Raw genomic sequence first — 25,527 nt, forward strand, 5'->3', positions numbered from 1 at the left:
TAACCCGATAAACATCACATGCTGCTTTAGATAGTTTTCCTGCAGAAACTCAATAGATTCATTTCTTTCCAATCCACATTTCTATAATTAAAATCTCCCATTAGGATCATCTTCCTTTTACTTGCTCAACTAATTTGTCTAAACATTTCACAATTAATACTCGCCACATTCCAGTACAGCTTCAAAATCTTCACACTTTGATTCTTGAAGGACACAATCCCTCTGCTACCATTAACAATACCCCCCCTCCCTTCTCTCTTCATCTTCCTATCCTTCTGGAAAATTCTGTATCCTACCCTTTCAAGTCCTGACAATATATCATCCTCAGTCAACCAAGTTTCACTCATGCCAGTTATCTTTGGGCATACTGATTTAATCAATGCTACAAACTCAACCTTTATTTCTGATACTCTGTACATTAATATGCACACACAACAACAATTCTCCATTCTTTGAGCCCATTCCATGAGCACAATCTCTCTCTCTCTCTCTCTCTCTCTCTCTCTCTCTGCTATAGTGCACTTCTCTCTTTGTTCTGACCATCTCCATTTCCCTGCTGATCCTGTCTTTGATTTTTATTTATATTCTTATCATCTGCACATATATGTGCAGAAATTGCATGTGTTCCTTTTTTTTAGAGCACATGCATTCAGTTTATGTGCTTCTAAATAAAACTTCTATTCTATATCTCCATGTGTTTTTACATGCACTCACTAAAAATACAGGTGTTACACTGTAGAGTTATTGAGAATTTACTGAATTAGTTTTGTTTGTTACGTTTGAATTTTTTCACATGCTTGTCATAGTTGTTACTTGTGTTGAAGATGCTGGTTTTCTAACCAGCAAGATATTAGTAAGTTTCCATAAATAAATTTTTGTTTGTTGGCTGTTGTTAATACCTGCAGACAATTGGGTTACCAATCCAATTGTCTGCAGGTAAAAAAAAATCTTTAGGTAGTTGAAAATTTTCATTGTCCAGTACCACCACCAGCATTTTGTTCCTTAGAGGTCTAAAAATAAACTCGCAGTTGTTTAGTATTCAGTTGCTTGCTGGAATGAGTTGCCAGCAATAACTTAGTTCCACATAAATTATTTTCTAGTTACTAAAGGTTATTGCTCCATACTAATAAAGGAAATATGAAGTAACTGACAGCAGAATTGGCTAAAAATATATCGCTGGTAGCAGGAGTGTATATTTTTATGGATATTGCCCTTTCTAAGAATGTTACTTTATTGACAGATGTAGCTAATAATATAAATGTTTAGACTACTGAATTTATATAAACAAAATGAAGGGTGACAGTATGTCATGTGAAATTTCTGCAGAGCATTTCAAAATAGATTCCAATAGTGGGAAACAATAACGTATGCCAGTTATAACTTGTCTATACATTTATTTATTTTTTTATTGGTAATTATATAAAATTTAATTAATAGTTAACCAATTGTTAGTTGATTCATTAATCAGCTATTTATATGAAAAGGAACTCTCCACAAAGAATGTTTTATGTCATTCTATTATTTCATTCGGAATTTTTTTTCTTTTTTTATTCAGCAAACCAATTTAGATATCCAGCAACTTAATAGGAGGTGAAAAATAAGTTATTTGGGAAAATTGTTAATTTTTGCTTGGGTATGAGAATTGCCATTTGAGAAGGCATGATGGCTAAGCTGGGTGAATGTATGTTTTTGTGAATATATGGAGTGAAATTGAAAGGCAATTGAACATTTGGAGTGACTGACTGCTGTTTAATGAGAGGGACGATGCACAGAATCGAGAGTGTGTGCAACTAAGGATCAGAGATTGAGAAACACAGCGAGCAGCTTGTGGAAGGTAGTTCAGTGGAAGCTTCACATGCTTTTTTAAATTTTCTCCTTCAAAGAAGAATGTGAGAAACACTCTTCTCTTAAAAAAGTATGCAAAGCTTCCATTAAACAACTAAATCTTAACAGAAATCATGGCTTAAAAAAATCTGAAAAATTTGGTAAATATCCCTTTTCGATAGGAAATTGTGAAAAGTTTGTACAGAATCCTATTCTCCCTGCCCAGTGGCTTTGTTGCATGTGCTCATTTTGGTTGGGTGTGCTGTTGTGTGGCTTATGCAACTTGTGCTACAAAATTCACGTCAGTTTGACCATGATTGCATTTTTATTGATGTATGAAAGTTGTAAGAGTGCATACTGCATTAGCACTGACCTTAATTGGTCCTATGCAATTTATTGTAAGATAACTTTGAATACTTTAATTTATCCATTAATTGTAACCAAATCTGCATAGAGTGGGAGACAATATGTTTTAAGATATATTCTTCTTCTAGCTTTACGACGCTGAGTTTTAGCTTACAATTTAAGATACATTAGAATATAATAATAGAGAATGGTATTTTTGGTTGGTATATTTGAGTTACTGAAATGTGTAAATATAATCCCGGACAGGCCCAATAATTTTTGGAATTTGTTGATGTCTGGAGTGTGTTTGAAGGCAAAAGACAGCTGTATGCAAGAGATGGATTGCATCTGAACATGGAAGGTCATAAATGATTGAGGAAGTTACTGTTTTCTGAACAAGTTAAAGTAATTGGGCAGGGAAACTAAAATTGAAAACATTGAGCGTAAGTGGGAGAAACTTATGCAGTGAATGTATATTTGTTAATCCTTATTTGCAGAATAGAGTGGATAAAAATTGTCATGGGACTACTGAAATTAGTGACATGTATATCAGTTGTAAAGCTGGCACAAGAACTAAAGGGAATCTGCAATTTTTGTATACTAATGCAAGTATACAATTACAGAAGAATCACCATCTCGGGAGTAGTGGTAAAAGTATTGGAAAAGTTGGTTAAAGACAAAATTCAAGAATGGGTGGATCAGGATATGATACTCTATAGGGACCAACATGGTTTTGTTAAAGGTCAATCCAGCCTTAGCAATTTATTAACTTTTTATAATAGAATGATATCTGAGGTTGGACAAAGGAAATGGCTACACAGTGGTAGTTCTGGATTTTGCTAAGGCTTTTGACAGGATACCTCATGGAATACTGTTGCGCAAATTGGAGCAGATGGGGATGGATACTAAACTGGTGATATGGATAGAAGAATGGCTTGGGGAGAGATACCAGAAAGTGGTGTATGGAAGAGCAGAGTCCAGGATGAGGCAGGTGACCAGTGGTGTGCCTCAGAACTCTGTGCTTTGGCCATTGTTTAATTTGTACATAAATGATATAGCAAATGGCTTAAAGGGAGATATTCAGTTGTTTGCTGATGATGCAAAGTTGGGTAGCGCAATAAAAAATCAAGCTGATGTTGAGAGTTTGCAGGATGATTTAAATAAGCTGGCAAAATGGGCAAAAGGTAATGGATGTCAGTTGAATGTGGAAAAGTGTAAAGTTATGCATTTTGGGATTATTACCAGCTGTGTACTATATTGATGGAACGGTACTCCAAGAGATTGATGAGGCTAGGGACTTAGGGGTGTTGGTGGATAGGGAGATGATGTTCAAGGCACACATTGCTAAGGTGTCCAAGATTGCGCATAGGATTACTTGGTTATTGAGGAACACACCAACATCCAGAGATGAAGGGGTTATTATTCCCCTTTATAAAGCGTTGATACTTCCACATTTGAATTACTGTGCTCAGGTTTGGTCACCTGGATTCCTTGGAGATGAGGAGGTTGTGAAGAGGGTTCAGAGGAGAGTGACTAAGTTGGTGATTGATGTAAAAAAAATGCTCCCTACATTGATAGATTGAGAGCTTGTGGATTGCAGAGGTTGGTTGATGGGCAGAGAAGAGAGGATACGATAGAAACATTTAAATTACTAAAAGGTTTTTATAAGATTGATGCAGCGGAAATGTTTCAGTTGTGTGATAGTGATGGAAGAACAAGAGTTCATCCCTGGAAATTAGGGAAAAACGTGGTTAACAAGGGTGTGAGAACGAGGTTTTTTGCCTGGAGGGTGGTGAATGAGTTGCGAGTTCTTCTTTAAATGAATTCAAGAAGAGATATGATATATTGTTTTGATAGCTTGGGTCTCCCTCAGTGAGTCTACTGACTTCATGGAGATATCCATAATAATAATAATAATAGTAGTAAATTTGGAAGAGGAGGATGAGGCTTACCTCCTTCGACTACAATCATGTAATCATAAAATCTCTGGCAGAAAACTTGACATGGGAAACAGCGGATCGTCAACACTGTTTCCCATTGTAAATATAGGGAAAAAAGTTATAAATTATTTATAGAAAATTATATATTAAAAACTTGTCTATATCAGTGTCCTAAACTCATCAGTTCAAGCTTCATGCACACAGAACAGATGAAACTCAGAAAACAAAAACAAACCCATGACAAATGACAACGTTCAATTGGATTGGTTGACACAATAACAAATCACAGCCCCTGATTTCCCGGTGCTATTTTCTCAGTGCACACCCTGCTTTGCCTTCCGGGTGGTTTAAAATCCCTGGCACTCTAATAATTTGACCTGCTATACCATCTGTGTGTCTGTTCAAAGGACTCAAAGGTGTTTGTATTTGTGACCACACACCCAGGCTATTAACGTGAATGTGATGTAATGTTTATGCTTCGGTGACCTCTTCATGAAGTATTAGTATGTTGGGTTTAATTTTAGGGCCAGGAAACAATTAGGGGAGTCTTTACAGAAATAAATGCAAAGATATAATATCAGTGATATTGCTCTTCTATGGGTGTTCACAGCACACCTGGAATATATGCCCCTGCCCCCCACCACAAAACCAGGACTCAAAAAATTAATGAAACTTCAGATGAGTTAAAAGTAGCAAAAAAAGACAGTCCAAGCAAAATGTGACTCTAAGCTTTTTTCGAGGCACTAAAATAATAGGAAGTGGAAGAACAAATAAAAAAGTAGTAGGCCTTTAGGAAAAATAATAGGCTGTGGGTTTTTCTTAATAGGGCTGATGTAACTATATAAAGTTTTTACTTCACAGCTATGAACCACCAATTCTTTTTCACTTTCTTATACACAGGCTAATTTATTATCTAATCCCATAGTAGTACTTACATTAAGGTTATGCAATATTCTAAGCACCTCCAATTCATCTACCTCTATTCTCGTATTATCTGGCACTCAGTGTGTTTGCCTGGATAATATGCCCTTGCAAAATGATTACTGAGTAACTGAACTATTTAATCTGCTTTTGTTACCTCTTTAGGATTTCCTTTGGATTTCTTGGTTAGCTTTCTGTTCTGACCTGTTTGTCCTCTTTACTATACTAGTCATCGTCCTTGCCTGTGCTTTGTACTGCCCATGAGCTTGCTGATCAACTTTCTCTTTTTCTGCAACTTCTGCTTAATGATGCTCCTCAACCATCTAACTCCTACCTGATCATCATCCTGACTCTAGGTATACAGTCTGATACTGCTTTCTGCAAACTTCCCTTGACAATCTACCATGACACTTACCATCTTTATTCTCTAGATTCTTATGCCATGGCACACTCCAAGTTGGTTCTTCAGCTTGTCATAATCACTTGCTCTGTAATTCTGTACATGTTTTCCTTAACTGAAAATTCTGCATGTCTTTCAGTCTTCTAGGTGAAGACTATATGATCACTACCAAGAATGTCCTTGTATATACTCCTAAGAATCCTTGATATAAAATCAAAATGTAGAGTATAATTTTAAACTTATCTAATACATTTAGACCTTTATATTAAGGTCCTTCAGCTGTTTACATTCATAAATCTATAATAGAGTGGGAAAAGGATTATATATGGGCAGAGTGGCAGAATGCATGAGTGAAGGAGTCAGCAAGATTTAAGAAAGAGTAAAATGAATGGAGGATAGAAAGATTTATAGTATAGCGGCTTGGAGAGGTGTTGGTGGGATGGCCTCAAAGAGAGTGCAAAGAGTATCAGAAATAAAGAGTTTGTGGCATTCATTGAATCACTGTGCCCAGGGATAATTAGCATAAAGGAAGCTTGATTGAGTGAGAATGATGTGCAGACAGGATTAGAAAGAGGGATATAGAATCTTCAAAAGGGGAGGGGGGGGATACTGTTAATGATTGCCGTGAAACTGTGCCTGCTAAGGTTGGAGGTGGATAATAGTATGTGCAGTACTTTGAGGAATGTTTGCTCTATTTAGTGTTAGATCAAAATAAACAGAATAGTATGTCTAATAGGGTATTATGAGCCTGGGAGTGTCATGGATGCTGATCATGAAATTATTATTATTATATAAAACTATATTGATTAAAAGACATTGCTCCAAAACGCATAAAAATACTAATCTATAAAGCATTATGTGAAAACATTAAGATACGCAATTACATTATTATTATTATTATTATTTCGGGCAATTCCAAGGAGTTGACAGACTCATTGAGGGAGGCCCTAACATCAAGAACAACTATTCGACATTCACCTCGCCTTGAACTCATTCACAGTCATAGCACACACAACAGACTCTGGCAGCTTATTCCACTCATTCACCACTCTCCAAGTAAAAAAACCTAGGCCATACATGGAAGCTGGGCAAGAATGTGGTCTCTAGTCCTCCCACCACCAGTCCTATTCTCAAAAATATCTTCTGGATTAATCTTATAGAAACCCTTCAGTAATTTGAATGTCTCAATCATATCACCCCTTTTCCACCTATCAACCAATTTTTGAAACCCACAAATTTTCAACCTGTTCTCATAAGGTTCATTCCACAGACCTGCTATCATCTTGGTCACTCGTCTCTGTATCCTCTCCACCTCCCCACCAAGAAGAAACCCTGCCGCCCATATCTGGGCACAGTAGTCTAGATGGGGTCTTATCAAGGCTCGATATAGAGGAACAATAACTTGTTTGTTTCTGCTTGTTAAAGTATTTTTCAGCAACCAAGCGATTTGATGAGCTGATTTAGCTACTTTTGCAATGTGCCCCCTAAATTTCAACTCCCTATCCACTAACACTCCCAAATCCCTGGCCTCATCAATCTCCTGGAGTATGGTTCCACCAATGTGATATACTGCTGCTAATCTTTTCACTCCAAAATGCATAACCTTACACTTTGCCACATTAAATTGATATCCATTTTCCCTAGCCCAGTCCTCCAAACTATCTAAATCATCCTGCAAAATTTTGACATCTTGTGCACTCACAATTGCTCTACCCAACTTTGCATCATCAGCAAACAAGTGAACACTTCCTCTCAGATCCATTCCTATATCATTAATGAACAAATTGAAAAGTAGTGGTCCAAGAACAGAACCCTGCGACACATCACTAGTCACAAGCCGTCTTTTGGATGCCACTCCTGAATAAACCGCTCTCTGGTATCTCTCCATCCACCACCCTCTTACCCATCTCACCAACCCTATATCCATTCCCATCTGCTCCAGTTTACTGATTAGAGTTCCATGTGGTATCCTGTCAAAAGCCTTGGCAAGGTCCAGTAGAATCAGTAAACCCATTACTCTTATCCAGTTCAGCCTTCACTGTGTTATAAAACGTGAGCAAGTTACTGAGGCATGATCTACCCTTCACAAAGCCATGTTGTCCCCCATACAGTATCCTATTTTCATCTATCCAATCCTGTATTCTTCTCTTGACTAATTTCTCCAAGACCTTGACAACGATTCCTGATATGCTAATCGGTCGGTAATTTACAACAGCAGTCTTGGAGCCTCCTTTATGCAGTGGAACTATTTTCCCTTCTTTCCACCCCTTTGGGACTAACCCAGACCCGAGACTCAAAGCAGAGATAAGAGTTGTCATTCCATTGTATAAAGTCTTGCTCAGACCACACTAGGATTACTGTTCTGAAATTTGGTCCCCAGGATTTGAAGGGAATAAATTAACTGTGGAAAGGGTACAGAGGCAAATAACAAAGATGGTTTCAGGACTGTACAGTGTTAGTTATGAGGATCGGCTGAGGGAATGTGGACTGCAGAGTTTGGTGGATAAAAGAAGGAGAGGTGATATGATTGAGACTTTTAAACTGTTGAGAGGTGGTTACAGGCAGGGCCAGCGGAAGCGGGCATTCAGAGCATGCAGGTGCTGCTACGATGGGGGCGCCACCTGGGCACACATGCCCAGATCGTTACAGGGGCTTAAATAGAAATTGCATGAGGGTGACAAAGACCCTAGCGCCACCACTGATTACAGGGTTGACACTGGGGAGTTCTTTCGCTTGGTTGAACAGCAGGAAGGAGTGATGACAAAGGGCCATCCCTGGAAGTTACGAAAGGAAACTGAGCAAGAGGGTGAGGAGCGGTTTCTTTCCATGGAGGGTGGTTGAACCATGGAATGCATTGCCTGATAGAGTGGTGAGAGCAAGAACGTCAATGAGTTTAAGGAGTGGTATGATAGGCTTTGTGTTTCCTAGGAGGGACCTCCCACGTTGAGTCTTGATAGACTTGTGTTTCCTAGGAAGGACCTCCCGTAATGAGTCTTTTGACTCCTTGGTGGTCTAAATAATAATAATAATAATATTCTGGGAACAAAGAGAAGAGCCTCACACTTATACGGGTGGCAAGGACAGAACAAAATTTTTAAGGTGAAATGCTTATGCCACTACACAGTCATGCTAAAACATTACTTCAGTCCAAACCTACAGAGTAACCAGAACAACATATCAGATAACATGGCCAACAAACTACATAACATATAAGTATAATAATCACTATGGAAAAGCCACCCAAAGTTTCTTCATTCGATGAGAGAAACCTAATGATCTACAGAGAGCTGAAACAAGCACTATATAGATATTACAGGGAGACTGAAAATTAGAGAGAAATTACACACACACACACACACACATTCACACAAACATATAACAAATTCCTCTTAAACACCACTACAAGGACACAAATACACTATATCCAAATCCACTCCGCACTCCCTTAAAAGGTTAAACCATGCTCATCCAGTGGTAATTCTTAGGCATGTGTTCTCGCCTCTACACGTTAATTGAAAAAAAAAAAAGCTTTAATATATGTACATATAAATAGTTAAATCTGCATCTGGTTTGCCACGGGTAAGGTAATGAAACAAAACTATGAAATCATTGCCATCTCTTATGTTCCTCAAATAAGCTCTGCAGAAGCTTCGAGGAAGACAACAGAAATGCCACTCAAACAAACAAGTATATCAAAAAAAAAGTACTTGCTAACTTGTATATTGAATTTTTATCGAGAAATAAAAATCTGTTTTATAAAATTTTATTAAAAATTTTATTAAAAATTTTTTTAATAAAAATATTAAAAATCTGTATTTTTAATAATATAATAATATAATCCCCATACACCTCTTGCTCACTTACGGTCAGTCTCTCCTCCCCATCATCTACTGCTCTCAATCTCTCCATGTAGTCGTATTCACAAGATTGAAAGACCTTTATGAAGTATCTCCACCACACATTCTGCAACAGCTGTCTTTATACCATTTTCTCCTATCAATGTCATCCTTCCATAATTATTCTTTCTTTCTTTTGCTGACTACATATCGAAAGAACTCCTTAGATTCTTTTTGGCATCATTAGCTAACTGCTATTCATACCTCTCTTTAGCTACCCTCACCAACCAAGTCACCTTCCTTGCCTGGTCTTTGTAGACGTCATGGAATTGGTTATTTCCACTTCTCTTATGCTGCCTCTACAATGCCCTTTTTCTGTGTTGCATGCTTAATCTCTTTATTCATCCATCTCACACCTACCTTATTTAACCTTCTCACCCTTGGAATACATTTAGACATTGCATTTACTAGATAGTTTTTGAAAATCCCCCAAGCTGCAGTGATCTCTTTTCCAGCTAACTCCTCATTCCATGTTACACCCACAAGCTGTCTCCTGAGCTCTTCATAATCATCCCCTTTGTAGTTCCACATATACCCTTTTCTCACAGGATCCTCACACAGCTGGCAACCACCCAGGTAATCATTTCATGGTCACTCCCACCAACTGGTGGATGATTTGACACCTCATTCACAGTCACATCCTCTGATGAGATGACCAAATCCAAGACCCTCAATCCTCCTGTGCCCTCTGTTACATACTGTCTGAGTTATCCCTCAAAAACTCAAGAAACTCATTTTCTTTGCTTCCAGTTGCTATCTCATCATTCCAGTCTATATTACCATAATTAAAATTGCCCATAATGATCACCCTTTTCTTATTTGCTTGGCTAATTTGATTATGCATTTCATTATCACCACCATCCACATTACCTGGTCTATAACATCCAACCAAGTATTTGATTCCATTCACCTCTATCTCACACCATACTGCCTCAAAACCACTGGCACTATTTCCCTCTTGCATGTCTACTTTTTATGGATATAACTCTTTCTCTATCATCAATAGCACTCCCCCCTCCCTTTTTACCCCTTGTATCCTCACAAAACACGTCATACTCTTCCATCTCTATTCCTGTCAGGATGTTGTCCTCTTCCAACCATGTCTCACTTATTCCAACAATCTTTGGGTGAACAGATGCAATTAATGCAACCATTTCATCTGCCTTGTTTCTTATACTTCAGCATTTGTATACAAACACAACAGCTCATTTCTGGATCTACAGCTAGTTCCACTGATACCACCCACTCGATGTGATCTCTCCTTGCTCAACTGAGGCCATTTCCCTTTCTGCTTATTCATTTTAAAACCCTTTTCAATTCCAACTGTTTCCTCTTGATCCCAGGTCATCCCATTCCTTTCCTCTCTATACATGCTCTCACTTCCTCTTGGAGCTCTCTAAGCCTTCCTCTCTGAGCCTCCCCATTTCCCTGCTCCTCTTGTACACCCATTCTCTCATTTTCTATACTCATACCACTCACTTCCTCATTCATAACCACCTCTTCAATCTCTCCTGTCTTACTCTCCTGCTCTTCCACATCACTTCCCGCTTGATCTGATTCATTCATTCTCACTCTACCCACTTTTCTACCTTCCAGCAGCAGTCTCTCCAAGTGACTCACACCATAACTACTCAAATGCAGCCTATCACTCGCATTGGACCTCCATGGAGTCAGTCACAAGACTCATCCTAGAAAACTCAGTCTATCATACCACTCCATGAACTCACTGACCGTTCGTACTCTCACCACTCAATCAGGCAATGTGTTCCACAATTAAACACCCTCCATGCAAAGAAACCACTCCTCACCCACTTGCTCACAACTTCTATTTGTAACTTCAGGGAAGGTCCCTTGTCCTCATTCCTTCCTCTTTCCACCAAATGAAAGAACTCCTCAGTGTCCATATTGTAAGTACCTTTCAACAGTTTAAAAGTCTCAATCAGATCACCTCTCCTTCTTCCATCTACCAAACTCTGCAGTCCACATTCCTTTAGCCTATCTTCATAATTAGCATTATACAGTCCTGGTACCATCTTTGTTATCCATCTCTACACCCTTTCCATGGTTTATTTGTCCCTTTCAAATCCTGGTTTCCAAATTTGATTACAATAGTCCAGGTGTGGTCTGATCAGGGCTTTATACAATGGAATGAAAAATCTTATCTCAGCAAATCAGTGTCCTTCTCAGTATTGTAGCAATCCTTTGGATTACCTTCAAAACCTTTCGTCACCATCACCAATATGTTTCCTGAATTTCAGGTTTCTATATCAGTCATCACCCCCAGATCCCTTGCCTTCCCCACTTCCTCTAGTACAATTCCTCCAGCATAGTATGCAGCCTCCCATCGATGTATCCCAAATTTCAAGACTACTTTTAGCTTTACTGAACTCATAACCCCATTTATCAGCCCATTTGTCCAGTTTCTTCAAGTCCTCTTGCAGGGCTACCACATCTGCACTATTACTAATAACCCTTTTTTTTTTTTTTTTTTTTTTTTTTTTTTATGATGTGATCATCTGCAAACAAGTGAATATGCCCCTGCAGTTCATTGACAATGTCAGAGATATTAAATATAAACAGTACTGGTCCCTTTTGGTCCCTACTTGTAACCTTCTGCTTTCTTGATGCTGTTCCCCCCCCTCCCCCCCCCCCAATATGCTCTGATACCTATCAGAGAGTAATCCCAAATCCAGTTCACTAATCTGATGTCTAAGCCCATATACTGCAACTTAGATATCAGCTAATCATGTGATACCTTGTTAAATGCCTTTTAAAATGGAGGGGAAAAAAAGCAGAATATGCTTTTTCCTCATCAACCTCCTGTCACTTTATTATAAAAGGCAATCATATTACTGAAATAAGAGCACTGCTTAACAAATCCATGCTGACTCTCACAGATAACATAACCATATGCCCAATACTGTAAATGAGCCCTCACTAATTTCTCTGATTTTAACAACTAGTGATAAAATACCAACTGGTCTATAGTTTGACACTTTCAGTCTACTACCACCCTTATTCAATGGCACTATCTTACTTTCCTTCCACTCCTTGGATACCTTTCCCATGGCCAGGCTTTCATTGAAAAGCCAGTTGAATGGAGTTGTCAGTTCTCTAGCACATTGTCTCAAAACCCGTGGCAAAATTCCATCCAGTCGTACTGCTTTATTGACATCTAGAGTACTCGGTATTTGAGACACGTTCTCTTCTAAACTTCGAACTTGCCCTATCACTATAGTATTAAAACCTGCTTCTCCAGGATGAAATACTGCAGCAAATTGTTCATTGAACAACTCCACTATGTCTTTGCATCAGTCACTCTATTCCTTTTTATTCAACAATATCATTCTTCTACAATAATTTCTCCTTCTACTGGCCACATAGCAAAAATTTCTTGAGGATTTTCTGGATCTCAGGGCCATTCTCTTCTCATTTGCTTTCCTTACCATGCTAGTCACTTTCCTGGCATGAGTCATATTCTTTGTGCATCTGCTCTCAACCCCTCTCCTTATATATCTTTTGCATAACCTCTTTTTTACCTGCACTTTCTGTTTGATATTCTTTGCCATCCATTTTACACCAAATTGTGTTCTCTTCACTCACAGTATACAGATTGCTGTTGCTGTTAATAAATATTCCTTCACAAGTTCCCAAGCACTGTTGATATCTTGCCATTCCAAATTCCTCCCTCCATGGAACTGTCCCAAGTTTTTACTTAAGACTGTTATAATCACCTGCATTATAATTCTACATGCATTCCTTTCTCCTTGATACTTTTGCATGTCTATTCATCTTCCAAGTCAAAACCATATGGTCACTCTTCGACTAGGGGCAGAGGTGCCATCTCAGTTATAATCAGCTCTTCTAATGCTATGACCAAATTTAAAACTGTTGAACCTTGTGTTCCTTCTACATGTTGCCTAAGACATTTGTTCTTCAAGAATTCAAGAAATTCCATTCCCTTATTTCTACATGCAGTTTCCTCTTCCCAATTTATGCTGTCATAGTTAAAATCTCCCATAACAATCATTCTTCTTGCACTTGCCAAACTCAACTGCCTAATACATCTCTTGTTTTGCTGTTCACCCTCTATGCTTCTTGGCTTGTAGAAACACCCACTAAATATCCTGTCCTGTCTACCTCTACCTTACACCACATATTTTCAAAACCATTAGTGCCATTTCCATCCAAATCCTCTGTTCTGAGAGGACATAAGTCATCACTTATCATAAGCAGCACTCCACCATTCTGTTTTCCCTTTCTATCCTGTCGAAAAATACTCTATCCTATCCTGCTACTTCTGTTCCTGTCAGTATATCATCTCCTATCAACCACATCTCAGAGATCCCAATAATCTTTTAACAGGCTGATGTTATCAGCGCCACCAATTTCTTTCCTTTATTCCAGATACTTCTGGTATTAGTATAAAGAATCAAGGCATTGTCACTGTTCCTATCATTATCCCCTCCATACTCCACTGGATTCAGCATTACCTGATGTGTTCTCCTTTCTCTCAAGCACCTATACCCACAAGAGGCCACCCATGCTACCATCCACCCTGATAATTCTAGTTTCCCTGCATTGACATTCAGAGACCATTCTCTTCAGATGCCTATGTCCTTTCTCATTCAAATGCAAGCCATCTCTCTCTCACATACAGTTCCTCTCTGTCCTCAAATGCCCTCCAAGCATCCACATATTCCAAGCCTCTTCAACACACTCTGGCTATTATACTATTCATTATTGATGATCTTCTCTGCATTATCTAGTAGCTCTGCAACACACACACACTCTCTTTCTCTTCCCTTTCTCAGTCATCTTCCGTACAATCTCAAGCATGAACCTGAGATCTCTTGCCACCCGATTCACTCTGCCTCTTAATTAATTCGTGCCCACCATCATGATCATCTCGTTCACCCTTTCACTTCACTTAATTGCCATAGTCACACTATCTGTTCCTCCAGACAAACATGCCTCAGGCATTCTAGCTTGCACTCCACAGATTATCGAGTCTCCATACATTCACACCTCTTACTACTGTTTCTTTCTTGCCCACCTGTATCCCTTACTTCTTTTTCTGTAACACTTTCTTTGTTTTCTTACTTACCTGTCATCTCTCCATCTCTGGTTCCAGCACTCTCACACATTTTACTCATTCCTTCTCTTTTACTGATTCTCCTATTTTCTCCTCTTCTATCATTCTCATAACTCTCTCACTACTACTTTGATTTGCTTTGCATTCATTATTTCCAGTTGCCTAATCTCTTCTTTCACACTTCTCGACTCATTCCCAAGACGTTCTACTTCCTCATTCAGTGCATCTCTATCTCTGCAAGTTGCGTACTCTTGCTTACCATTCATCCTTCCATGTAACACCATCTTCAAAAACTTCAATGTTTCAAACTTGCCACACTCCCTACTTTTATATTTTCATCCACATTCTGCTTGTTATCTTCACTCTTGATCATGCTATTCTGTATGATCAAGGTTGCATAGAGTGTACCAGTTAGGACTAGGTGCAAGCCTTTTGCAATCAGTCAGTTTTACTTCCTACTGGTGTGCTTGTGTGCATGTGCTCAATATATTTATTTCTGTTCATGAAGACACCTTGGTGACTAAGGAAAAATATTGGGTTATTAATCTAATTAGTTAAATATGTAGTTATTTAATTAATTATTAGCTTTAACATCTGTTTTACCACTTTACATGAGTAATAATCAACGTCCAAGCATCCACACCATCTTATGGCAAGCATGAATTGTAAACTCTTCGATAAAGATTTATCAAAGTTCATTTGAATATCAGTTCATTTGAGTCTTTTTTTTTTTTTTTTTTACTGAAAAATACTTCTACTATACTCTCCTGAAGTTATGCACATTCCTATTGGTGACAAGGTGTCTAACTTGAGTTTTCCAAGCCTTTCAAGAAATTCGGATTGCCTTAAAAAGTTGATGTTGTTGAGACATAATGAAATTTCTTTTTGTAGCAATAATGTAATCACTTCAGAGAGAGAGAGAGATTGATTAATTGATTGATTTCACACGAAATGAAATTGTCATGTATTTGTTTTTGAAATCTTCCTTATTCATTCCAGCATATACACATCCTGCAAGATATGTCAGTACTGATAACTCATGGGAAGATTTGGCATTTGAAGATTTGCAGGCCTTGTTAAGAGGTGGAGATATACAGCTTATTGATGTTAGAGAACCAAAGGAGGTCCAAGAACATGGTAGCATTCATGGATCTTTTAACATTCCCTGTAAGTGGATATGTAAAAAAAAAAATAAGTCTAGATATATAAACTGAATATATTTTGTGCTGTTTTAATATCGAAATTGGCATTAAGGACACTAGACATTTAAATGAATAATGTAGGACATAAATACTATGTTATTTCAATTTGAGTAAATACAATTTCTTATACTCTTTCTCTTCCCTTCCTTAGAAGATTGATTTATGGGTAAAGATTATAGAAAAAAAGAGCAAATATACTTTCAGAAGCATTATAACATAATACTTGAGAACAACGCAAACACAAAATTATGATCAGTGATGCTTCTCTAGTTGGCTAAGTGGTTAGCATACTTGTTTACCAACAGCAGGTAGTGAATTTGAATCTTGCTATGGACATAGATGTTTTGTACATGTCTTTAGGTAGGAAACAAATTCCATTGCCTAATTTGCAACCATTGGCTTGAAAAAGTTATGTTTGGCCTGATTATGTAGAAAAGTCAAATGTCTTTGTCTACCCACAGTTAGGCATTGCATATAAAAAGTGAATAAAATAGTTTATTTTTCTTATTTTACCTGTTGTTCTCAGTATTAAAATAACAAACATAAGTGTTGGTATATTTAAAATTTTAATATTTCATAAATTATTAGAAAAGCCCCTCCAAAATCTTGAACTAAATCATTCAATTTTTGGATAATTAATTTTCATGCAGTACATATAAGGATTGTACTTGAAAATAGGTGGAATGAATGAAAGTGGAGAAAATTTAGTTATTCAGTCAATTCCCATTAACATGATACACAGCCCATAGTCTTCTTCATCTGTGATGAAATTGCAGGCAAAGTTCCCAAGCCTCATCATCATGATAGATTTACAATATTTTGATTTCTTTTTATAAGCTGTTGCTTTCAAGTATTATTCATCCATTAACTAACATGTAGTTTATTCTCCTAACTCTGGGATACAGTCAGGTATTGTATGTAAATGATATTGGAAGGGGATTAAATGGTGATATATAGTTGTTTGCAGATGATGCAAAGTTGGGGTGAGTTATGAGAAGTAGAGCAGATGGTGTAGCCTTGCAAGAGGACATGAATAGATATCTGAATGGGTGGGTGCCTGGGGATGTCAATTTAATGTCGCAAAGTGTAAGGTTTTAAAATTTGGGAAGCAAAAATGCGATATAGAGTGTAGTGTTGGTGGGGATATCTTAGAGGAGGTGGAGGATAGGGACTTGACATTTTACTAAGACTGGGAGGACAATGTAGTGGATTATGACAATGATGGAGAATGCTGACATGCAGAAGTAAGGATGTTATAATTTCATTGGTTTTCTGGCTTTGAAAGCCAGGAAACCAACGAAATCATTGGATGATGAGTTGTTGAAGAAGGTTCAGAGGCAGTTGACTAAGTTGGTTTCTGGTCTCTGGAATGTGGAGTATGAGGACAGATTGAGAGAAAACAAATTGCTGAGCCTAGTGGATAGAAGGGGGGGGGCATAATCATGACATATAAGTTGGTAAGTGGCAATTACCAGAATTAATGTGGATGAAATTTTTCATAGAATATTTGGAAACAAGGGTAGAACAAAATGCTATCCCTGGATGCTGTATAAGGAGGGTGCGAACAAGGGGATGAGGAATAATTTTTTGCATGGAGAGTGATGGGTGATTAGAATGCATTGCTTGCAAGTGTAGTGAGTGCAGAGATAGTGAATGCATTTAAGTTATGATGAGCTGTGCATGTGAGAAAGAGACCCATTGTAGGACATCCCATGGAGGTCTGATTATGATAATAATTGCTTCTTTCATATATCTTTTGACTACTTCCCATGCTCTGCTTATTTTCATGTACTGCTTCAAGCTTCCTTCTCTTCTTCAACAGTTTAATGGACCATTTAGGTCTAATGCTGCCATCACTAGGTTTCTCCATTTATCTCTGTTATAAGCTGCATCTGATATAAAGTGTTCATCCAGCTGTCTTAAGTCTTTCATTAGCACATCCATCCATCATATATGGGGGAGGGTCTTCTTATGGGCCTTTTCTTGTCAATTTTATTTGTGTAAGTACTTGTTTGATTAACTAGTGATCTGCTCTCCAGATGTGACCAAACCACATGAAATTGTCACATACTTGTTTTTGAAATCTTCCAGGCACTAGAGTCAAAAGAGAATGTGGCAGTAGATTTGAGCTGTGCTAAAAAAAAATAAATAAATAAATAAGTGTTTTAATCAGTATGCTTTTGTTGAAAATTGCTACATTTTTTTTTTTCAGTTGGATACAAGTGTCCTTCAGTAGAGTTGGAGTTTTTTGTTGTATAATTGTGTTTTGTCCAATGGTTTATTCTTTTTTTGGTATGATAGACTATTTTCTAAGATGGGCCTCCCATGATAAGTCTTGACTCCATGGAGGCTTGAATCATAATAATAATAAATCTTTCTCAGTTCTCTTGCTTCTTATGAATGATAGAATGTTGGGACTTTGAAACAGATTCTGTAATTCCTCATTTTGTCTTCATTCATACAGTCCAGTGTTTTGAATGTAAGATGGTCCAAACATTTTCTTAGTGCATTTTGTTTCAAATGCAATAAGTTTGTTATCTCCCTTTTGTTGTTGACCATGTTTCACAACTGTAGGTGAATATCAGTTGTAGATAGCATAAAGTTTTTTTTTTGATAATATTCTAGACTTCAGGTGTTGTGCAAATTATCCACGAGAGGGAATGAGAAGAATGCGAGGGAGCGTTGGAACCAGGGATAGAGTGATGTCAGGAAGGCAGGTAAGTAGGGGAACACAGACAGAATGTGTTAGAGGAGAGAGAGAGAGAGAGTGAGGGATGCATTTGAGCAGTCGAGGAACAGGTGGTAAGAGGTGCAATGTATGGGGACTCAATGATTCATGGTGTTCAAGATAGGATGCATGAGGAGTTTTTGCCTGGAGGAAGATAGAAAGTGTGGCTATGGCAATTAAGAGGGGTAAAAGGGGTGGATGAGATGATTGTGATAGGGAACAAATGACTTGAGAAGTAATATGAATTGGGCAGCGAGAGATACGAGATTCTTGCTTGAGGTTGTACGAAAGAAGATGCAGAGAGGAAAGATTGTGTGCGTGTTGCCTAGGTATGATAGTGACGAGCTGAGCAGAAGAGCAGTAATATTGAATAACATAATAGCTAGAATGTATCAGGAGAGGATTGGAATATATGGATGCTTGGAGGGCGTTTGAGGACAGAAAGGAATTGTATGTGAGAGATTGCTTGCATTTGAATGAGGAAAGTTGTAGGCTTCTGGAGAGATTGCTGTTTTCTGAACGATGCAGTGTGTCAATGCAGGGAAACTAGAATTCCCAGGGTGGATGGAGCAGGGGTGACCTCTTGTGGGAATGGATGCTTGGGGGGGAAGGGGGACGACATCAAGTAACGCTGAGCCCAGTAGAGTCTAGAGGAGATAATGCTGGGTATAGAAACAGTGGCATTTTTATGCTTTATACTAATGCCAGGAGTATCCGGAATAAAGGAGAGGAATTGGTGGCACAGATAGCAGCCTGGCCAAAGATTATTGGGATCACGGAGACGTGGTTGACAGAAGAGGATATAATAACAGGAATAGAAGTAGCAGGGTACAGCATTTTTCAGCAGGATAGAAAGGGAAAGCATGGTGGTGGAGTATTGCTTATGATAAGTGACGACTTATGTCGTCTAAGAGTGGAGGCTTTGGAAGGCAGTGACACTAATGATTTTGAAAGCATATGGTGTGAGGTAGAGGTGGGCAAGACAGGATATTTAGTGGAGTGTTGCCAGTGGCATAGCTAGAGCTGTTGCCGACCCAGGGCGGTCCCTGAGTTTGTCGCCCCTCTCAATAAAAACAAAAAATACTATAAAAAGTAAAAATGAATATATTAATTAAATTAAATAAATTAAAACACTTATGTTTATTTTTGAAGTAAAACTTTAATTTCAACATACCAAAATGTTATTTTTCTTGCTTTTCTGTTAGCAAAATCGTCGATGACATTGGCAAAGTCTTTTTCATAGTAATGTAGGTAATTCTTAATGAAATTTTATTTAGAAAAACTCCTCTCACAACTAGCAACTTACAGCAATTGTGAGGAAAATTGGTAGTAGTATTACAATATTTGGAACTGAGTTCTCGAGACTGTATTTTAGAATTAACTGCAAAAGTTCAAAAAGGTTCAAAGTGCCTCCCAAGGCGGACCCCCCCCTTATGCACCCCCCCCCCCACAGCTACACCACTGGGTGTTGCTCCAAACCAAGGAGCACAGAGGGTGGGGACCAGGAGATATTTAGACAGTTGAGCTTGGCAAGTGCAAGAAGAATGATTGTTATGGGAGATTTTAATTACAGCAGTATAAATTGGGGAGAGGAAGATGCATGTAGCAATAAGGGAATGGAATTTCTGGAATTCTTGAGGGACAAATGTCTTAGGCAACATGTAATAGAAAGAACAAGAGGTTCAAGAGTTTTGGATTTGCTCATAGCATCAGAAGGGTTGATAATAATTGAGACGACATCTCTCCCACCACTTAGAGAGAGTGACCGTGTGGTTTTGACTTGGAAGATGAATAGACATGCAAGAGTATCAAAGAGACAGGAATGTATGTGGAATTATAAAGCAGGTGATTATAATAGTCTTAGATGTCAACTTGGGGAAGTTTCATGGAGGGAGGAATTGGAAGGTCAGGTTATTATTAGTGCTTGGGAAATTATGAAGGAATATTTGTTAGTAGCAATAGTAAGCTATATTCCACAAGTGAAGAAGAGGACACAATTTGGAGTAAAGTGGATGACAAACAATATTAAACAGGAACGGCATGCAAAAAAGAGGGTATGGAAGAGATATAAGGAGATGGGTGAAGAGCAGATGCATGAAGAATATAAGACACAGGCCAGGAGAGTGACAAATATGGTAAGGAAATCGAAACTGGAATATGAGAAGAGATTGGCTCTAAGATCCAAAGTATGGAATTTTTTAGCTATGTGGCCAGTAGGAGGAGAAATGATTGTGGAAGAATGACATTGTGGGATAAAAATGGGAATAGAGTGACTGATGCAGAGGACATAGTAGAATTGTTTGATGAACACTTTATTGGGGTATTTCATCCTGGAGGAGTAAATTTTAATACTAGAGGGATAGGGCAGTTTAGAGGTGCAGAAGGAGAGTGTGTTCCAAATATTGAGTACTCTGAATGTCAGTAAAGCTGTGGATGATATTTCACCATGAGTTTTGAGAGAATGTGCTAAAGAAACTAACAGCTCCTTTGACCTGGCTTTTCAGTGAAAGTCTGGCTACAGGAAAGGTGCCCAGGGAATGGAAGGAAGGTAAGATAGTGGCATTGCATAAGGGAGGAAGCAGACTGGAAGTTTCTAATTATAGGCCAGTTTGTGTGTCATCAGTAGTTGTTAAGATCTTGGAGAAATTAATGAAGGACCGTATACAGCATTGGGCAGATGAGGGTAATGTTATCTGTGAGAGTCAACATGGATTTGTGAAGGGGCACTCTTGTTTTATTAATATGCTAGCCTTTTATAATAAAGTTACAAGAGCAGTAGATGAGGAAAAGGCATATACTACCATTTCTTGGATTTAGCGAAGGCATTTGACAGGGTGCCACATGATAAGCTGATATTTAAGTTGCAGCACATGGGTTTGGATGTCAGGTTGGTCAACTGGATTCAGGATCGGCTGTCTGATAGGTATCAGAGAGTTGTGTATGGTGGGGCAGTTTCAAGGAGGCAGCGGGGTACAAGTGGGGTCCCACAGGGCTCAGTACTGGGACTTATATTGTTTAACCTTTATATCAATGACATTGTCAGTGGATTGCAGGGGGATATTCAGTTGTTTACAGATGATGTGAAGCTGGGAACGGTTAGTAGTAATTTTATCAGATGTGGTAGAAGTAAAATTATCAGATGTGGTAGCCCTGCAAGAGGATTTGAATAAGTTAGACAGATGGGCAAATGCTTGTGTTGATTTAATGCAGCAAAATGTAAGGTCTTGAGGTTTGGGACATATCGATGGGATGCTGCATACTGTATTGGAGGAAGTAGGGGAGACGAGATCTGGGGTTGATGATTGATAGAAACCTGAATTCAGGGGACATATTGCAAAGGTGGTGAAGGTAGCAGAGAGGATTACTGCAATAATGAGAAGGATGCTGACCTGCAGAAATAAGAGTTATCATTCCATTGTATAAGACCCTGATTAGACTATTGTTCTCAGATATGGTCCCCTGGATTTGAAGGGGATAAATTAACTGTGGAAAGGGTACAGAGGCAGATAAGAAAGATGGTTTCAGGACTACAATGTTAGTTATGAGGATCAGCTGAGGGAATGTGGATTGCAGAGTTTGGTGGATAAAAGGAGAGGTGATATGACTGAGACTTTTAAACTGCTGAGAGGTGGTTACAGGGTTGACACTGGGGGATTCTTTTGCTTGGTCGAACAGCGGGAAGGAGTGATGACAAAGGGCCATCCCTTGGAAGTTACAAAAGGAAACTGTGAGCAGTGGTTTCTTTTCATGGATGGTGGTTGAACCATGGAACGCATTGCCTGATACAGTGGTGAGAGCAAGAACAGTCAATGATTTTAAGGAGTGGTATGATAGACTTTGTGTTTTTTAGGACGGACCTCTCACGATGAGTCTTGATCGACTTTGTGTTTCCGAGGAAGGACTTCCCGCATTGAGTCTTTTGACTCCATGGAGGCCTGAATAATAATAATTATTATTATTATTTTCCTTCTCAGTTTTCTCCTCTATCTCTTGATGCAAATCAAGCGTCATTGTGATCAAGATAGTTAACAGGTATATCTTTGATCAGGTGGATAATTTTAACAACGAAATTGAATTGGTCTTAATAGGTCCAGAAAAAGACTGAAATGCACATGCATTCAGTTTTTTTCTGGTTTATGACAAGACTCATAGGTTCACTTGCCTTGATTATTTATTAACACCAGACATTCATGGAATCAGAGACTCATCACTTTTGGTACATGCCATTACACACAAATCCCATCAAACCATGCTTTAAACTCATTCAGTGTATCTGCATTCACCATAATGTCAGGCAGTGCATTCCACTCACTACTCCATGCAAAGAAACTACTCTTTATTCCCCTGCTCATATACAGCTTCCAGGTGTGTGTGTCTTTGTTCTACCCACTTCTCCACATCCTATGAAAAATGTTTTTCACATTAATCCACTAACAACCCTTTACTAACTTAAATGTCTCAATCATATCTCGTCTCTTCCTCATATTCACAAGGCTTTGCAAACTGCATTCGCTCAATCTTCATATCCCACATCTAAAAGATAATTATCACCTTAGTCAGTCTTCTCTGGACCCTCTCTAATATCGTCATCACCACTAAAACAGGAGATCAAATCTGTGCACAATAATCCATGAGGCCAGATCAAGGCCTTATACAATGGAACCAGAACCTCTTTATTTCTGCACATTAAGGTTCTTTGCATCATTGCCATAATCTGATGTGATGACTTCACAACTTGTGCAGTGTGACTTCTGAACTTCAGGTTCTTATCCACCACCACTCCATGGTCTCTTTTCTCCTTAACTTCCTCCACAATTTTTCCAAAGTGTACATTGTTGCCTACCAAATTTCAGGACTTTACAACATTGAACTGATAGTCCCATACTGTTGCCCATTTATACAATCTATTCAAGTCCTCCTATAATGCCACATCTGCTTGATTCCTCATCACCCTCCCCATCCAAATATCATTAATATACAGATTGAATAACAATGGTCCCAAAACGCTCTTGTGGCACACCACTAGTGACTTTCCTTTTTCAGGATACTGCACCCCGTACACAATTTGTTGATACTTATCTAATAGCCAGTCATCTATTAAACTTGCTAGTCTGTTATCCAATCCCATCTGCTTCAGTTTAGTGACCAACTTGTGGTGATCTATTAAAAGCCTTTGCAGAATCTAAGTATATAAATTTATGTTCGTCTCCCTTGTTTAATTCATTCGGCACCTTGTTATAATACATAAGTGAGTTGGTAAAATATGACCTCCCGTTAACAAACCCATCCTCAGAAGCAATACCAAAGTTATCAACTCACTTTTTTATCCTATCTCTCTCTCTCTCCCCAGTGCTATATATATGTCTTCTACTTACCACATATCGAAATAAAACTCTTGAGGAATTTTCTTTGCCTGATTTCTTAATTTCTGCTCATACTGCACTTTTGCTATCCTTACCAACTTGAGTTACTCTCCTGGCCTGCTCTTTATACTGTCTGTGCAATGATCATTACCATTATTCATCTTGTGCTGTCTTTCAGAGATTTCGTGCTAATTCCCTTATTTATCCATTTGGCACCTACCTTATTCAACCTTCTGACCTTTGGAATACATTCATACATTGATGCTGTTAAGTTTTTCTTTGTCAGTTCCCAAGCAGCATTTATTTTCTTTCTGCTCAACTCCTCATTCCATGCTATAGCTCCAAGCTGCCTCCTAATTTTGTCATAATCACTAGCCTTGTACTTTGACATGCATGTATATCCTTTCCTCATAGAAGTCTTCATATGGCTAGCCATCACACAGGTGATCGCTTCATGATCACTCTCACCCACTGGAGGGAAGTGCAAAACCCTACTCACAATTACATCCTCTGATGAAATGATCAGATCTAAAACTCTCAATCCTCACATGCCCAGTTGTCTCTCAAGAAATTCATTTCTTTTTCCTAAATGCTATCTCTTTATTCCAATTTATGCTGCCATAATGAAAATGACTCTTTCCTTGTTTACTAACAACCCAAGTTGCTTATACATTTCTTCATCACCTCTCTCCACATTCCCTGTCCTGTAGCAACATCCAACTATATATCTCTTGTCAAATTCTACCTCCACCACACTGCCTCAAAACTATTGCCACTATCCCTTTTTTCATGTCTACCTTTTGTGGGCATAATTTCCCTGCTATTATCAGCAGCACTCCCCTTTTTGTCTTTTCTATCCTTGCAAAAAACACTGTACCCTTCCGTTTCTATTCCTATCAGTATATCATCTACATTCAACCATGTTTCACTTATTCCAACAATTTTTGAGTGAATAAACTCAATCATTGAAACAATTTCATCTTACTTATTTCTGATACTCCTCAGTTCACTTTTAGTTTTATAACCAGACCTCCCCAAGCCACTTGTTAACAGGTTATGATTTTCCTACCACATCTACTCTTCCCCAATCACTTTTATCCCTACTTACCCCATATACCTCTTCAGTCTCAATCCCCCCCCCCCCACTTCCTGCTCACATCCAGATCGATTCCATTCTATTCCTGTACTGATTATCCACTTTCCCTATCTACCTGGACTCCCAAGTTCCCCTGTTCCTATTACATTCTTGTTCTCTCTTCATGTATTATTTTCATTGCTGAGCCATTCACTCTCTTCCGTTCCACTCTCCTGATCTTTCACTTCACCTCTTACTTCTGATCTCTTGCTAGCGTCAAACACTGCACTTCCATCTAGGAACAGTTTCTCCAGTTTCACTCACTTCAAAGTCGTTCAAATGCAATCCGTCATTTCTGTTCACTCAAATACATGTCACACATTCACAAATTACACACCCCTTTCCTCACACAACTCCCAGTATACCATTCATAATTTCACCGTCTTTCTCATCTCATCTCATCATCATACTTTGGCAACTCACTGATAACCTTTCCCACTATACTGCTATATTTCACTCTCCTCAATGATCTCCTGATATCTGCAACCACTGCTAACTCACGTTCTCGTTTCTTCTCATATCCAGAGAATGAATTATCTTGCTTGTCCTCCCTTCTGGATAGCAGACCTTATGGACTCTCTCATTAACCAATCCTCTAACAGTGGAATTTCCATGCACTGCTATTCTTGGGTCATTCATCACCTCTTTTTTTTTTTTTTTTTTATTCTGTTATTTTGC

General features: G+C 38.4%; 1 protein-coding gene across 1 annotated transcript in view; it reads left to right on the forward strand.

The window, feature by feature from the left end:
* LOC150093412 (uncharacterized) overlaps positions 1-25,527 on the forward strand; it is a 76,286-nt gene that overhangs the window by 37,701 nt on the left and 13,058 nt on the right. The window contains exon 2 of the mRNA XM_090413445.1: positions 15,421-15,588. Coding sequence (XP_090269571.1) covers positions 15,421-15,588 — 168 coding nt within the window. The remainder of the gene's footprint in view (positions 1-15,420; positions 15,589-25,527) is intronic.

This window comes from Typopeltis vanoorti, chromosome 24, assembly GCF_054136105.1.
Source record: "Typopeltis vanoorti isolate ZY-2024b chromosome 24, IOZ_Tvanoo_1.0, whole genome shotgun sequence".
NCBI lineage: Eukaryota > Metazoa > Arthropoda > Arachnida > Uropygi > Thelyphonidae > Typopeltis > Typopeltis vanoorti.